The sequence below is a fragment of the Gopherus flavomarginatus genome, chromosome 2, assembly GCF_025201925.1.
Source record: "Gopherus flavomarginatus isolate rGopFla2 chromosome 2, rGopFla2.mat.asm, whole genome shotgun sequence".
Taxonomy (NCBI): Eukaryota; Metazoa; Chordata; order Testudines; family Testudinidae; genus Gopherus; species Gopherus flavomarginatus.
In genome coordinates, this window is record NC_066618.1 from 85,583,239 (window position 1) to 85,599,886 (window position 16,648).

A 16,648-nucleotide genomic window follows, 5' to 3' on the forward strand; every position below is an offset into this window, starting at 1 on the left:
TCTGCCTTTGCTGCATTATCACTGATAATTGTAACATTTCCATCTAGTAATGAACCAATACTATTGTCAGGATTCTTTCTGTTCCAATATACTTAAAAAACTCCTTTGTATTGTCCTTCTCTCTGCTGGCCATAAATTTCTGCTTGTGTCCCTTTGCTTTTCTTATCAGTTTTCTCCAACATGCAATATTCATGGCTATCAACTTCCCCTTTCTTCCATTTGTTAAATTGTATTTTTTTTTTATAGTTGCCTTCACTTCCCCTCTAAGCGAGATCAGTTTTTAAACCAATATGGCGTTCTCTCTCAATTGTGGTTTTTGGGAATTTAATAAAATGTTCTAAAACAATTACCAATTATAATTCATATTTTCCTGATTTAATTCTTCCTCCCAGCTAATTTGACTCAAAACTATTTTCAGCTTTGTGAAATTGGCCCTTTTAAAGCACCAAGCGTATATATTGCTGGTTTGGACTTCATTCTGTTTGCATATTATAAATAGATTAAGTCATGATCACTTGTATGTAAACTACCATTAATTTTTAGTTATGTGATCAGTTCTTCTTTATCTGTCAAGATGAGGTCCTAATGTAGAATTACCCTGTGATGATTGCAACACTTAAGTCAGGTTGAATCAGGAAGTTGTCGTCTATGATATTTTGAAATTCCACGGATGTTTTAGTACTGGCAGCCTGAGACCTCCAGCATATGCCCCTCAAATAGAAGTCCCCCATGACCACACAATTTTTTTCCCTACAGATTATACATAGGTACTTAAGGAGCTGATCATCCCACTCCCTAGTGTGATTTGGTGGTCTGTAGCACACATATACAAGACCTCACTTTGTGCTTTACTTCTTAGGACATTCTGGATCATCTTCTGAGTTACTAGGGACTCAGAAACAGGTAATGCCATTTTTGACAAAGTGTGCCACTCCCCCCGACCCCTTTTGCTTGCTCAGTCCTTCCTATATAAGCAAATGTAGTTACCTGATTTGTGCTCAAATTCTTCCTGTGGGTTTTTGTGTGATTTTTTCCTTCACTTAATTCTTCAGAGACAATTTTGCTCTTTCTCCACCTTTTAGACCTCTTTTCTAAATCATAATGGACTTCCTCAGTCTCACTGCTATCTGAATACTCTAAACTGTCAGCCTGTGGATTGAAATTTACATCCAGTTCTCCATGTAAATGTGCTTTTTCCACTATGGGTTTGTCATTCTGAGTTCTCCTTTGTAGCCAGGGAAGTTTGCTAGATTCTCTAGCCTCCCTTGAGGAATTTACTGAAGATGTTTCAGAATCAGAGTACACCGTCTCTGTATTGGTGTATAGCCCAGAGGAAGGTGAGGTTACTGGATGGTACGGATCACTGCCATAAGCCCATTCAGTATTGTACTGGGAATCAGTATAATAAGACTCCTCGGACAACTGCTTGGGCCTAAGACGCAGCTTGTTCAAGGCCACATTCCAGTCATAGTCGTCCTCGCTGTCCGAGCCCATCTCGTCATAAGCAGACACAACACTAGATTCATTCTCCAAAGCTTTGAATACTTGGCTCTTTGGTTTGGCAAGCATTCGAGGGCGAGGCAACATAATGCTCTGCAAAGCCACCCAGTTACCATCAGTGCTTTGTAAAACAGGAGGTGGACCTGTGAAATTAAAACAAGAACAAATTGCCTAATTATTATTATTATTATTTATTTCAGTTTGACAGGCTGACTTTTGCACAATCAAACAAGGATTTTAGCAGCGACTAGCCATTTCGGGTTTGTCTAAGCAGCAAAATTGGTCGGCTAGTGAGCTGAGTACATACCCAGGGTCCTTGCCAGGCTTGTCTACCCATGCTGAAGCACCCACCATGTTGTCTTTATTGCTATTGCTACCTATACTATCTGGATTCAAGCTAGCTTCAGTAGGCTAGTCTGTGCACAGCTTCTGCTGTGCAGACATATCCTTTATGATGGGACCAGCACAAGATAACAGACATCAACAAATATGTGGTTCGCTACATAGATTTTATCATACCCTGAATCAGGGATGCTCCCGATTATCCCATTTTAATCAGAAGTCACCACAGAATTCTGTGGGGACATCTTTTTAAAATATATGTGACAATAGGGTCCAAGGTTAGGCTATACAGCCCGTGTTTCAGGTTAACCTAAAATTCAGAAAAGAAAAATATGCAAGAAATACTATCTATCTACTCAAACTGTAAAGCGTACATTGCTTCTAAATATAGACTCCATTGTCAACAGGACATGAAATGTCTTTTAATGGTAAGCTTGAACATCTGATGGGTTTATTATTCATATTTCTCATAATGACTGTAGAACTAAACAGTATTGTGGATTTGCATACTCTTCTTAGCATACTGAATCAAATAATATCTGCCATACAGATTTCTTTCAGAGGCACAATTGACTGTTCAGGTTAGCCATTAGAAAGCCACAGCTACAAGCTACAGGCAGAACATTACTGTTCTAATGTTTAAAACCATATTTTTTACACAAACAGTTACATTTAAAATATTGATATTTTTATGTATCTTTATGTATTTTTCTCTCTTCAATTTATGTCTGTAAATATATGGAACTCAAGATCACAAATTTTATTTGGCACTCTTATTTTCCCAACACAGAACATAATTACGGAATAAATATGCCATGCAGTAGCCATGCTTTGAGTTTTGGAACAATTTTTCCCTGAAGCATAAACAAAAATACAAACAAAAACAAAATCAAAAACAAACCCCCCAGAATACTCTACCAACAAAATGATAATTAAACTGATAAGCTCTGTCAGGCTTTTTATTTTTAATTATTCATTTATTTAAATATCTTTGGCCTGTTTTCACTCCCAAATTTTATGTTAATTCAAAGAAATTCAGTAAGTGCCCCAGGAAGTAATTCTACTTCTTGTAAACAATTTTTGAAGATCTAAATCTGTTGACAGGTTTGGCTGTTTAGCTTAGACCTGGCTTAATATGGACCAAGAACATTTGCCTTCTTTTATCGCCACAGAAAAATTAAAAATTTGTTACAAAAGGGGTGATACCTGTTGGTGCAGTGTAAGAAAATTAACAAAGATCCAAAACCATAAAGTTAAATGTGAAACCAGTACAACCCATATGGTGTGGAAGAAGTTTGTTTTCCCTCCTCAAATACTGTAGCAAGAAAATGCAAGGTCTAGCAGGCCCCAGACTTGTACTATTGTTTGCCCCTGGGGAACACTTACACACGCAGATGTAACATTTTACAGACAGAGTTGCTGGTATGTGGGTTGACTCTGGGGGAACAATCTCCAAAGTGCACAGTACAGTTGAGACACTGGGATGTTGGTAAAGTAAAAACTGTCTATGCTGATAACAAGTATTGTGTGGTGGCTAAAAACAACCACTTCTGGTATGGACCAGAGAATGTTATTTTAATTAGCCTCTGTTCTGTTTGACAACTATATTTCCTGTGGTAATAAATATTTTATTTGTATTTTGTACCAATTTTTTATAATGCAATTAAAATAAAAGCAAAATAAAAATATGCGTTAAAGACAAACTACGCTTGCAATGTAAAATCACACCCTAGTGGGCGATATCATAGGAGGCGAGCTTCTACGGCCTGCTTCGTACTTTAAGCCGCGCGTTAATAGTAATTTGAATAATTACAATTACTATGGTCTTAAAAGTGTGTTGCTGAGTAATAAACTTAAAAAAAGAAAGAACAGAAAATAAAAACTATAATGCAAATAAAACAAATGCTAATATAAAAAGGACAAAAATAAAACCAGTGAAATGTAGTCCTGGCTTGACATGAGTAACTGGACATGGGTAAGGCCTCATTTCTTGGGAGACAAGATTAGGAAGGTAAATGGATCATCAGGCTAGAAACAGAATGACTGTATTACCTAAGATAAGAGGGAACACCAGCAAACCATTTACAATGGACAAGATAACAATGGATAAGCCTGGAAAGTAAAACGAGGTAACGAGTAAGTTGCTCAGTGACTGTGTGCTGTACAGGGATTGGTTTCTACAAGGTGACCAAGCCAATCCTAAAATGTGATGCAATGAATACTAAACGCAATATATTGTGTTAATGCATATAAAGGAAGAGGTCTGTTGTGTAACTTTGAATGTGTGGTAAGTCCTATAGCCACCCCATGCTTGAGTCTGATCAGTTCAGTACAGCTTTGCTGTCTGCCAAATAAAGGAACCTGAGTGACAAGACTGGTGTTGAACCGAATGTGTCTCGGGGGAACCCCAACATTCAATGCTTAACTAATTAAATTCAAATGAGTTGTACTTCTTCCCATTGTCCCAAAACACATACAAAGTTCATGCTCATTTGTTTTGAATAGCTGCTGCCTGCCTGTGGCATAGCTGAATTTGTTAAAATTTATTTTAGTTGATTAGAAAAGTGAAGTATGTTAGCTGATTAGCAGGGGGAAGGCAACAACATACAGAGAAGTTACTTACAACGAGCAACATTGACTTTATCCGTCCAGTTAATGATGTCAAATGCTGTTTATTAGAAACCTCTTTGATATAAATCAAAAGGCACTTGGCTGACATAACAAAAGACATGAGGCACAAATTGTGACGTCACTGGTGCCTTACATTATGAATTATTTGTGTAAAAATAAGAATGGCCCGAGAAATGAGCTCAGTGTGGAACCGGTCATTTGTAAATGAACATTCAGAGCCTGTTTCTGTGCCACCTGTCCCTTGTGCAGTCATTTACATCTGTACAAAGCAGTTGCAAAGTAGATGTAAACACTACTAATTTAGGGCTAGTCTACACTAGCAATGCTAAAGTGCTGCCGTGGCTTGTAGTGTGTGTAGTCATGGCAGAGCACTAGGAGAGAGCTCTCCCAGCGCTCTAAAAAACCCACCTCCATGAGGGGCATAGCTCCCAACACTGATGCACTGTTTACACTGGTGCTTTACAGTGTTGAAATTTGCTGCGCTCAAGCGGGGTGTTTTTTCACACCCCTGAGCGAGAAAGTTGAAGCGCTGTACATTGCCAGTGTAGACAAGGCCTTAGAGTGCTTGAGATTTACACTCACTTTTCACAGGTATAAGTAACTAATCGAGGTGCATGGCAGTGGGGAATCAGGCCAGTGGTGTTTACTACTACTACACTAAGCTACTGGTTGAGATCCTCTTGGATTTTGTGTGTTTTAACAAAAAGCTGCAAACCAGGGCAGCTGGGTTTACTGCACAAATTCATGTGATACCTATTAAATATAAAATAGCCTCTATGGGACACCCATGTTTTATCTCAACTGTGAAATCAGATGACAAACAGGAGCTAGTCTGAGCAAGGGACTCTTGGAAAGTAATTGTATCAACTTGGCACTAAGCTATGGTTAAGTAATTGCTAAATACTAAATGACTGTGTAGTTGACTTCAGTGGGACTTAAGTGGGTGCTTAAATTTAAGCACATGCTTAAATGCTTTGCTAAATCCAAGGCTTGGACAGGAATCCTACCCATAAGAATAACACTTTCAATATGAATGACAAGAGGTTATTTGGAGCAGACGTTAACACAGCAATGAATATTTCATTAGCTCACTGTTTACTATTACTTTATTGTTATTTTATGCACCAAGGGCCAAATTCTGAAGTCCTTATTTAGGGAAAACTAGTAGTATCATAATTAGTGCCATTGTTTGATTATTGTTGTCATATGGGACATCACAAGGTAGTGCAGGCTTTTCTTTTTCCATTTAGTGCTTGACCCTGCTCTCAGTGAAGTCAATGGGAGTTTTGCCACTGACTTCAATAGGAGCAGGACTGGGTGCTTCCTTCAAGTTTAATTTGTTCAACAGGAAAAACAGAAGCAGGCGTCATATTGGTACTATAAATATTTACTTGTTTCATTCAGTCTGTCCACACTTTTCCAGCTAGGTAACGCAGACAGTTTGTGTTCCCTCTGTGTCCTGACTAGGCCTTTCTGCTGCCTCCAAAGAATCTCAGGCATAGACGACGCTAGGTCCAGATCTTTGCTTGGTGTATCTTCACTAGTCAGTGAGAATGCAGACTGAGACCTCTGTTGAAATAAAATTCAAAGAACATTATCTAAAAATAGTCATAGCCAACTGTTGAAGTATTAATTCCAATTAGCAGTAAACAGTAACATTCTGATAATTGGATAAGTGCATGTCAAAGAAGTGTAAGGAAGTCAGACTGAGAATGGAATTTTATTAGTTCAAAACAACATTCTCGGGCTTGGATAGCATGTTTACATGCAATTAAAATGCAATTGCTTCCTGTGAGGAAGGCAGAGAATTGTTTGTATTGCTAGGCACAAGATTAAAAGTGGTTACCCAAGATGAAGCCGTATAAATTTGTCAGTCTGGGAGTGCTGCTTGAAAGCATCAGTCCACTTACATGTTAGCCAGGGACGAGCCCAGAACAGTGATATAGAACATTCTGACGCATTGCTTCCAGTGGCGCCAAATTGAAGAGGTTAAAAGAAAAAAGAAAAGAAAAAGAAAAGAAAAGAAAATAGAACAGAAAAAACAAAATAAACCTGCATCTCAAGCAGCTTTAATTCTTGGATTCTTCTGCCTGCCAGGGAATACACATAAACAAGAGCAGAACAGAGCAGGATCCAGCCAATGGATTCCACAAAAATTCTTATACTGTGTTTGCTACCCATTTCTAACACAGGGTCTGTTATAGCATATCATTCAAAGGGAATGTAAGTTATGAGACAAGGTACTACTGAGATGGAACCGTGATTCCATATCTGTGAGGAAAGTGTTTTCTTTAGGAACCATATAAGTAGATCAGTCATTTTAGTTCATGTTTAGCCACAGCACCAGATAATGGCATTACACACAGTGGGGGGTAGAGTGAGGGCCCAATGAACCAAATGAGAAAGTAAAATGAAATATAAAAGCATATACTAACTACCCTCTTATTTTTTAAACAACCTTTTCTTTTGGGGGTTGGTGGGATACTAGCGCACTCTGCTAGAAGTTTTAGATCTTCAGTCCTAATATTAGGTTTGTGGCTCTACTTAGGTATCTAAATGTTGCCTCATTTTCAGAGATGCTAAGCACTTGCAGCTCCCACGGATTGCACAGGGATTTATGGGCTCTCGGCACTTCTACAAATCAGGCCACTTATTTAGATGTAGAGATTTGGATAAAGAAACCTAACTTCAGGCACTTGACTTTGAAAATTTTGTTCATTATCAGTCAATATCGTTTAGCTGCACAATTTTTTTAACAGATAATTTTGTTTCCAATTACAGTGTGTTCTTAGACTGCCTAAATGGCATAGACACTGCATTTTCCAATGACAGTCTAATTTTTCCAGTTCACTCTTGGGGATTAAAATCTCTGTCACTAGAGAGTACAAGGGACTGTCTTTGTAGGCCCTGGTCAAATAAAAGGGTTTGCTTTGAAGTTGTGCAACATCTTTATGCAGGGGGTGGTGACATTTTTAGGGCTCTGTGTTTTTCAACTGGTGTTCAAATACTTGACCAAAGTAGTTAATCTGAAAGGACCAGACCCTCAGCTGCAACAGAGATCTGCTTCGCACAGGCAGGGATGAAAGAGGTGGCAAAGTTTACTTTAAGCTATTTTTGTTTCCTCCCTGCGCCTCATTCCAATTGATCCCTGGGGCAGCATCAGGGCTGGTCTAAGTCCCTTTGGCTTGTAGCAGCCCTTTAGGGACCAATATGCTGACTAGAGATTGCCAAGTTCTGCTTCTCTGGCCCCGCCCTTCTCCTGCCAGAAGCGTCCCTATGCCAGCTAGGGAGTCCCCCATGCCAGAGGAATTAATTGTGAATCATTCAGTACTCTTGGCTTAGTTCTATGATATCACAAGAGAATAGTAAAACGGCAATGAATCAAGCAAGAGGGATCTGGGAAAATGCCAGAGTATTGTCCTAGATTTAAACCTTCCATAACATTGTAATGGCCTGGTAATATTGTTAACACTGCCAATGCAGAGCCACAAGTTCTAGCACGATACACTGGAGTATTTCCTTTCAGCTCATTGGCATATGTTAATTAATAGATCCCAATGAGAACACTGTACAAAATAATTGTGAGTTGCATTGGATGGTATTTACTTATATAACAAAAATCTTCAACATGTGAAAATAATTGTGTCATTGCACTAAATACCTGTATATAGAGTACAAGTAAGGTTATCTCACACTGAATTTTAAAAAGCTGGGCTATGACAATTTATTATTTTTTTAAATTAAAGGAAACTATTCTGATGTGGAACCAATCTGTGTGAGTTCAGTGAACATTAGCTTAAATGGTAATAGTTGCAACTGGAAAAACACATGTACCCACGGCAGTTACTCTAACTGAAATAAATTAGAGAAGAAAAACTTTTTTCTGTACTTTTGAGTGTGTTTACTTTGTACATTTGAAAGTACAGTCAGCAGCACTGTCTCCCCTGAAGTCAGCCAGTCATTTACTCCCTGGCTGAAAAGACCTTTATAGACAACAGGAGAATAGGGTTTTCTATCAGAAAGAGGAATTATTTCATATTAATCACTTTAACCATTAACAAAAAACAACATTACACCTTTGGATTCCAGTCAATTTCAAAAGACATACTGTATCTATCTTTAAGCCAATTTAGACCTTGGACCAGATCGTGACCTGGTTTAAACCATCCGAGGATCTAGCTCCTTGACTTATTTTAAACGTTCCACTATTAAAACATGGTACCAATAGTTACACTAATTTCTTTTGGTGTAGAGTTTTGCTTTATACTTGGATTTTGTCCTACTCTTCAAAATTCCATCAGCTAAAATTAATATAGTTATTTTAATTTCTCTGCATTTTGGTAGTAAATCAGGAGATATGGGGGCCACAACAAGCTCTGCCACTAATTTGTATGAACTTAGGCAAGTTTTAACTCCCCCTCTCCACCCTCCGCATGAGAGAATGCTAAAACCATATTATAATGTTCAGTCACTAGGTGGCGCAGTGTGGAACATGCCTTATCTGAGCTGGTAACAGCCATACCTGGCAGTGCATTAAAGTATCATAGCTTTTCTCCATGACGGAAGCTCTGTAGATACCAAATCTGGTACAGAAGTCTGATCTGCTATTAGTGCCCCTGCAATCTACCATGTACAAGGAGTACATGACACCCTTTGTGGTTCAATTTACTCCACTATAAAATGGGGACTAGTTCCCGCCCTTAGAATTAATTAGGCTCAGCAACTGTTTGTAACGTGCTTTGAGACCTTTGGATAAAAGGTGCTCTGTACTGTAAATGCCAAGTTGTTGTTTATTTAGTGCTGACAGCAGGCTTGGCACCACTCAAGACAGAATGATGATGAAGCTCAGGAGCACTTATCGAAAAGGCTTCTAGAAGGCAAAAGACTCTGGGAAATCCAGAAGAGGGGATAATGTGTATTATCAATAGCTAATACATATTTACAATTGTTATTAAGAATTCACAAGAAGTAGTGAATTTTCAGGTAGTATTGAATGAGAGTTTGACATTCTATACCTTGGGGGAGTGCCCTGTAACCCCCATAAACCTCATTTACACATAGTTGTGATATTGCATGTAAACAAAGAAACTAAGCTGGGGAAAGGCAAGGATTCAGTCCAGGCTGAGACAGGGGTTTAGCTTGTGAAGAGAAATAACTGGCTCTGAGCTGCAGAAAGTCTGCAACCTGCCTATAACAACATTAGGGTGAGAAATTACTGTTTGTAATCTGTTTCTTCAGTGTATTAAGCTTAGTCTGTGTGTTTTGTTTAATTTGCTCAGGAATCTGCTTTGTTCTGGTTGCTATCTCTTATAATCACTTAAAATTTACCTTTTGTAGTTAATAAACTTATTTTTTGTTTACTTCAAAACCCAGTTTGTGCAATTCATATTGTGGTGGTGCTGGGGAGCTATGCATAGCTCCCTCCACATTGAGCAACGGGACAATTTTTATGAGCTTGCGCTGTACAGATCTCTCTAGACAGCGCAACACAATATTATTTTGGGTTTACACCCCTAAGGAGATGTGCATGTGAGTGCTGGGTAAATTTCTGAGCTGAATCCTCCCACAAAGAGCTGATTTCAGTCTGTGTCTGCAGCTGGGTGTGGCCTTACCTGTGTGTGCGCTAGAGAAGGTTTGAGGGCCTGGCACAGCAAGGACAGGGTAAGGAAGCCCAGGCTGGTGTTATGGGCAGACTCAGTGAGGCCCCAGTATATCAGGTGGCATCCAGTACGGGGTGTATGTGTGTGTCCAGCCCATCACAACCACCACAGAGAGGTGGGTGGTACTTGTGCAGACTGGGACTAGAGGGTCATTTCATTCATAAGGGACAGCATGGAAAAGGCGTTATTAAAAAAAATACTAAATCTAAGTATGTATGTAATTTTCTTTGTGCGAGTTTATCTTTGCGGTTGTACTATCATTTTTTATTGGATAATCTCCATCACACCAAATGCTATTAATTCCTGACAGATAAAAACAGATAACACAGGAATGATAAACACCAGTAACAGCAGAAGTTTAGGCCATGTCTACACTTACAGGTCGATCGGCACTGCTGTGATCGACGTGGCAAAGAAGACCCGCTAGATCGATGGAAGAGTGCTCTCTCATTGACTCCAGTACTCCAGCTCCCCAAGAAGAGTAAGGTAAGTCAGTGTGAGAGCGTCTCCCGGCGACACAGCATGGCATAGACACTGTGGTAAGTCTACCTAAGCTACATAGACTTCAGTTATGTTATTCATGTAACTGAAGTACTGTAATTTAGGTAGACTTACCATGGTAGCATAGACTAGGCCTTAAGAGATAAGCCAGGCATCATCAGTTAATCTGCTTTCATGTTAAATTGACCTTGTAGCAAGAAAAGAACTATCAAAAGATGTCATCACTGTATTTTGTGTAATATTATGTTATTTCACTAAGTTCACTTATTGCTAGATCATAAATGTAAACACAAATATTGAGAATAAAATCATAGAAGCAGCTGTATAATCTGCAGCAATTTAAACTCCTCTATTAATCCCCAAATAATAAATAATAAATAATAATAATAATAATAATAATATCTGAGCAGCTGCAGCCCGGGGGGAAGGGAAGCACCAAAAATATTGATTAAACTAAAGGGTCCAGTTTGTATGGTTTATTTACAATAAGGCATGAATGTCTTTGGGCAGCAGCTGGTAACTGTGAATGACCATATATGAAGGTAGGTAAAATACCGTCACATTGCTTAATGAACTACTGAAAGGAACTCAGATGCTATAGTGATGAGAGTTGTAAAAGAACCTATATAGAACAGAATTCAAAACATTCTGTGCTGGTCCCTGTTCTTTATTCACTTAAGATATATGTCCTTCTAGCTAAGTTTTTATACAAAACACATCATGGTAGTATCTTGAATGCCTTGTCACTTAGGTAATGAGGCCTTGTCTAATCTATAATGGGTTCACCAGGGCAGCTATACAAGTACAGATACACCAGCAAATCCTCCTAGTAAAGACACTGCTTATAGTAGTGAAAGAGTGCTTTTCCCAGTATAATTTACACCAGTTTGCTGAACAAAATAAGTCATAGCGGCAAAAATATCAAACCCGTAATCAACATGGCTATATTGGCAAAACTACGTGTGTCGTCATTTGGAGACAGGCTAATAAACAAACTAGTTGTATCTTTCCTGTATAACCGTCACTGATTAAACAAACAAAGAAATAGTTTTGTTCTCTATCAAGACAGATGATTTACGATGGTCGGCATAATACATGAGGCAGTTCTTGGAGATGGCCTCCAGCTCATCAAAGCAAAATTATATTTTTAAGGCTCTCCTTGAACATTAATTCGTTGATAACATACACTGGAATTTCCTGAAGAGAAGTGCTAATATAAAAATCAATTAGCAGTAACTAGAGGCTTCCAATCTGCAAGGAACTATGTGCTGAATTTTTCAGTCTAAATCATGTTAGTGGGCTTCAGCGACAAAGTGAAGGCACTATATACAGCCATTTAATTTTCACTTGTTTATTTGGAATATGTAGAGTTCAGATCAAGGCATCTCCTTTCAAGGCATCTTGGAACCTGATTCAGATAAATCCAATTGGGAATAAATACAAAACTGCAAGACTGCTCTAAAAAAATTATTATCCTGTCATTTTTCATGCCCCTGGATTTTCCCCTAATTACTTGCTCCTATATTTGCATTTGAGCACAGAAGTGAATTAATTGGCCAAAAAACCTTAAGGCAACAGCAGTTCTACAAATGTCCAGATGCAATGCAAAAAATTCTTGTGGGACATCATTGCCTTGAAAAATGGTGGAGCCTATCAGAACCCACAATCAGTTACAGGCATGCCCATATTCATGGCACAGATAATTAAATCCAGCCTCCCCCCACCCAAAAAAACCTCCTCTTCTGCAGAGGGGGAAATTCACTCCTCAGCAGACACCCAGCACAAGGCCTTCTCAGCATCTAAGTCCCCCAAATAGGGCTTACATGGACTTCAGCGGTGCATAGGCCTTTTGCTGCCCCTCCTTCACCCACAAAGAGGCAGGCCCTGAAGGATGGCCCCACACAGCTTACTTTCAGCCCTTTTCCTTATTTTATGGTGTTGCTGCTTCTTACAGCTTCCCTGGACTCCTTGCTTCCCAAGCAGCCGCTGCAGGGAATCCTCAGCTGCCTGTTGCTGCTGCCACTTTAGAGTAGCCCAAGAGAGCTGCTCATGAGCAGGAGTGGAAGGGGACCACAACCCCTGTAGGAGCCTCATTATGAGGCAGCTGCTGTTGGTGTCCCCAACAAGCTCCCATAAAGGGCAAGAGGAAGAAGGCATCCTGGGTGCTGCAGGAGCTCCAAGACACATCAGCCCTGAGGAGGGGAGAAGCAGCTCTGGTAGAGTGGTCTGAGGAAGCTGCTTGTGTTGCGTCCAGGAAGAGGAAATGGCTGGTGCTATGCAACCACAACTGCTGTTCCCCAGGAAACCCCCACCAAGAGCATGATGAAGAAAGGTGCCTCAGCCCAGCCTAGTATCAGGCCGCCTTCATCTCTTCTCCACTCCTTACGTAGGCTCCTTGGGCTTGGCATCAGTATCTGCCTGAGGTTGGTCTGCTGGAGCTACTCCTTCCCTTGCTCCTTTTGATGATGCCATGTGATGTCCCAAAGGGCGCAAGGACAGAAGAAAGCCATGCAGAGCTCAGAAAAGAACAAGTCCATCCACATAGGTGTGCACAGGGAGTGTGCCCAGGCACAACCTAATGCCCTGAGCAGTACCGGCGAGTTTACAATGGCATCACAGGTACCCTGGCGCCAGGCCCAGGCTCAACAGGGGCCCGTCAGCTGGCCAGGTGCTGCACTTCACTTGCGCTGCCAGCCGAGGGGCCACAGCAGGCTGGCTCTTCTCCTCTCCAGCCCCTCCCCCGTGCTCTGCTCAGCTGTCCATCCAGCCCAGGTATCTTCGCTCCATCCCCTCCGCCCACTTGCTCCTCTTGGGAGTCACGTCCCTCAGGGGTCTGCCTGCCCTGCTCCCCAGCGAGGCTCCGGCTTGTCTTGCTCAGCCTGCCACCTCCTGGGGCTGAGCCGCCTGGGACCAGTGCAGGGGCCAGGTCATGCTCGGCCAGCATGGGGGGTGCGGGGGCACGCGTCTGGGCCCCAGGCAAGGAGATTCTGAGGGAGCCTGGCCCAGGCAGGCCCCTCTGCTCCCACTCTGCTCCCCCACCAACCCCAGCTGTGACGCTAGGTCAGCCCAGGCAAGGCAAATAGCCCCCGCCCAGCAGGCTGGTGAGTGTGGCTGGGGGGCAGGCAGGGTGGGGAGAGTGGGTCTCTGGGCGTGGCGCTGGGCAGTGGGGGTCTCTGTGGGGCACTCCTGGGCCCCAGGGGGAATGAAAACAGCTCAGGTCCCCCTCCTGCAGGGTACTTTGCTTCCCTGCAGAAAGTGAAGGAGAAATAGGGGTATGTGATTGGGAATGTTCATGGCATAGTTTGGGGGCATTGTCCCCGCAAATAGAGGTGAGGAGTGGGGGCCACATGGGGTGCAAGGTCACATGCCACTCTCCCCCCATTTCTGTGAACGCAGAGTTGCTGTGCAGCCCCGCTGAAAAAAAGGAGGTGCTGCTCAGCTCCCTGGACTTTGCAGCTGGACACCACCTTCTGGGTCCTAGTGCTGGTTGAGCTCCCTTCTGTGTGCTAGGAGCCATCCTTCATCTTGTACAACAGTGAGTTGTGGGGCGGAGCAGGGCAGGGCAGGGGGAAAGAGGCAGTGGAGAAAGAAGGGGTGGGATGGGGAGGAGATGGAGCAGTGGGAAAGAGGCATGAGGTGGGGAAGAGAAGAGGATGGGGAAGCAGGGGCAGGGGGAAGAGGCAGTTTGGGAAGGAAGGGGTGGGATGTGGAGGAGATGGAGTGGTGGGAATGGGGCATGGGATGGGGAAGAGAAGGGGATAGGGGAATTGGGGGCTCAGTGTGCAGATCCCCTTGGCAGCAGCTGGGGCTCCCCTGTTAAGCAGGCCCATCAAACTTTCACTCTGACAAGCCCCACCTCCCCTGCATCTGTACCACCCCGATGAGCCTCCCCAACACCCTCCCCACTGAGTCCCAACCAGCTACACCTAGACTCCACCCAAATGAACCCCACATGCCCTGCACCCAAACCCCCACCCCTGCTGAGTTCCAAACACTTTCACTTGGTCCCCCCTGCAGACTCCCATTGCCCCTGCACCTGGAATCTCCCTGTACATCCAGATCCCCCACTCAGCTGCCTGCACCCAGACTTTCCCACACAGAACCCTCTTACCTCTGCCTGTCCGGGCCCATCCAGCCAATCGCTGCCTCCCCAGCACTACACGTAACTTTTGTTGACTTACATACAGGCATAGTGCTCTTCCACCGTTGCGCTCCAGCTTGGCTGGTGCTCTCTGCGCCTGCCCCATAAGTGCCATCACATCATTGGTCAAGGGGATGTCAAGGGGATGTCCAGGGGGTGGGATTTCATGGGGACTCTGTTCTGAGTGGCGGCGTGGTAAGGGGGCTGGGTCGGGGGGGTTGGATATGGGCCAGATGGTCTCGGGGGCAGTCAGGAGACGGGAAACGGGGGTGTTGGATAGGATGTGGGAGTCCCAGGGGGCCTGTCAGGGGCGGGGGCATGGCTAGGGGTCAGAGCAGTCAGGGGACAGGGAGCAGGGGGGTTTGAATTGGTCGGAAGTTCTGGGGGGGGTTGTCGGAGAGAGGTCAGAACAGGCACGGAGCAGGGGCAGTTGGATGGGTCAGGAGTTCTGGGTGTCCTGTCAGGGGGCGGGAAGAGTTTGGATAGGCGTGGGAGTCCCGGGGGTCTGTCTGGGGGTGAGGGCGTGGATAAGGGTTGGGGCAGTCAGAGGACAGGTAGGGGGTAGAGTCCTAGGGAGGCAGTTACAGTGTGGGGGTGGGGGTTCAGGAGGGGGCAGTCAGGGTACAAGGAGCGGGGGGTTTTTTGGAGGTTCTGAGGGGGGCAGTCAGGGGGTGGGAAGGGGGAGGGGGTGGGGCAGGGGCAGGGCTAGGGTGGGGCTCCCTGAGTGCACACCCTAATGAAATGTGCTGCACACGCCTATGTCCATCCATCATGACCTAACAGTGCTGCCGAACCAGCACTCCATGCTCCTTCATGCAAAGCTCCATTTACTCCTGGATCGGGAGAGGTCTGAATTCAATGGAGCTGACTGCATTCTAAAAAGCCCTTGTGAAACTATTTCACACTGCTAACGTCAGTTTTAGATTGGGGTTAGAAGCTAGGTAATAAGATTGTGTTTGATTAAGATAACCAGGGGGATAATTGAAATTGGTAACAGTTAAAATCACTGGTGCAAGCACTAGAAACCCAGACAGCTATAGATGAAAAGGAGTCAGCACTCATGTCAAGTGCAGGAAGAAAGGGGAAGAAAAGCTTGTCCTGAGATGAGAAGAAAACAGACTACATTTGGCTGAGAAATACTTCAGCTAAATGGCTTCCTCAGCATTCAGAACACAGAAGCAGGCATTTAGCTACAACATGTGTCAACAGGTTCAATTTCTGTAATATGATGTACATTTATGATTAGTTCTAAGGCATGGATGATTTGGGATCTGCTTTTGGTTCCTCCACAATTAATGGTGAGGGCAACTTGAGAGTTATGCATTTAGTGGCAAATCAACAGATGCCATTGGTCATAGAAGAACCAACATATTATGGGATGGGATTTAAGGAGCTCAGGTAAGGGCTTGCGCCTGGGTGTGCTTCCTTATACACAGATGCAGAAAGGTGGTTGAGGCTGAGCCTGACATATCAGCAACTATGTGGATCCACTGGCCATGTGCCCCACCTAAGGGAGATGTAACCCAAGAAGAGGCTACTGAAGCTTTTAATCTGCAACAGTGGCTATAAAGTGGCTTTACAATCTAGAAATAAGATTCATTCTCCTTAGTCCTGCAGCATCCCCTGTGACAAGTATTGTTACTTGAGTTTGGTACATACATTACAGCACTATATTAAAGTGGCCTAAGGAACCTTTAGTGCACACCAGCAGGGTCTACACAGATCAATTAATGAGCAACATCACACTCCAGTAACGCACATTACCCCATCTGCAGATAATCCATAAGTCCCATTTTGAAAGAATGACTTGGACACCTAGGAACTTAGGGCCAATTTTTTAAAGGTATTAGGCACCCACGGGAATCAGGTGTAT

General features: G+C 43.0%; 1 protein-coding gene across 3 annotated transcripts in view; it reads right to left on the reverse strand.

The window, feature by feature from the left end:
- MYRIP (myosin VIIA and Rab interacting protein) overlaps positions 1-16,648 on the reverse strand; it is a 90,885-nt gene that overhangs the window by 46,634 nt on the left and 27,603 nt on the right. For all 3 annotated transcript variants that reach the window (XM_050937991.1, XM_050937990.1, XM_050937989.1), the window contains exons 6-7: positions 5,865-6,042; positions 988-1,643 (exon numbers count right to left, since the gene is read on the reverse strand). In XM_050937991.1, the coding sequence (XP_050793948.1) occupies positions 988-1,643; positions 5,865-6,042 (834 nt within the window). The remainder of the gene's footprint in view (positions 1-987; positions 1,644-5,864; positions 6,043-16,648) is intronic.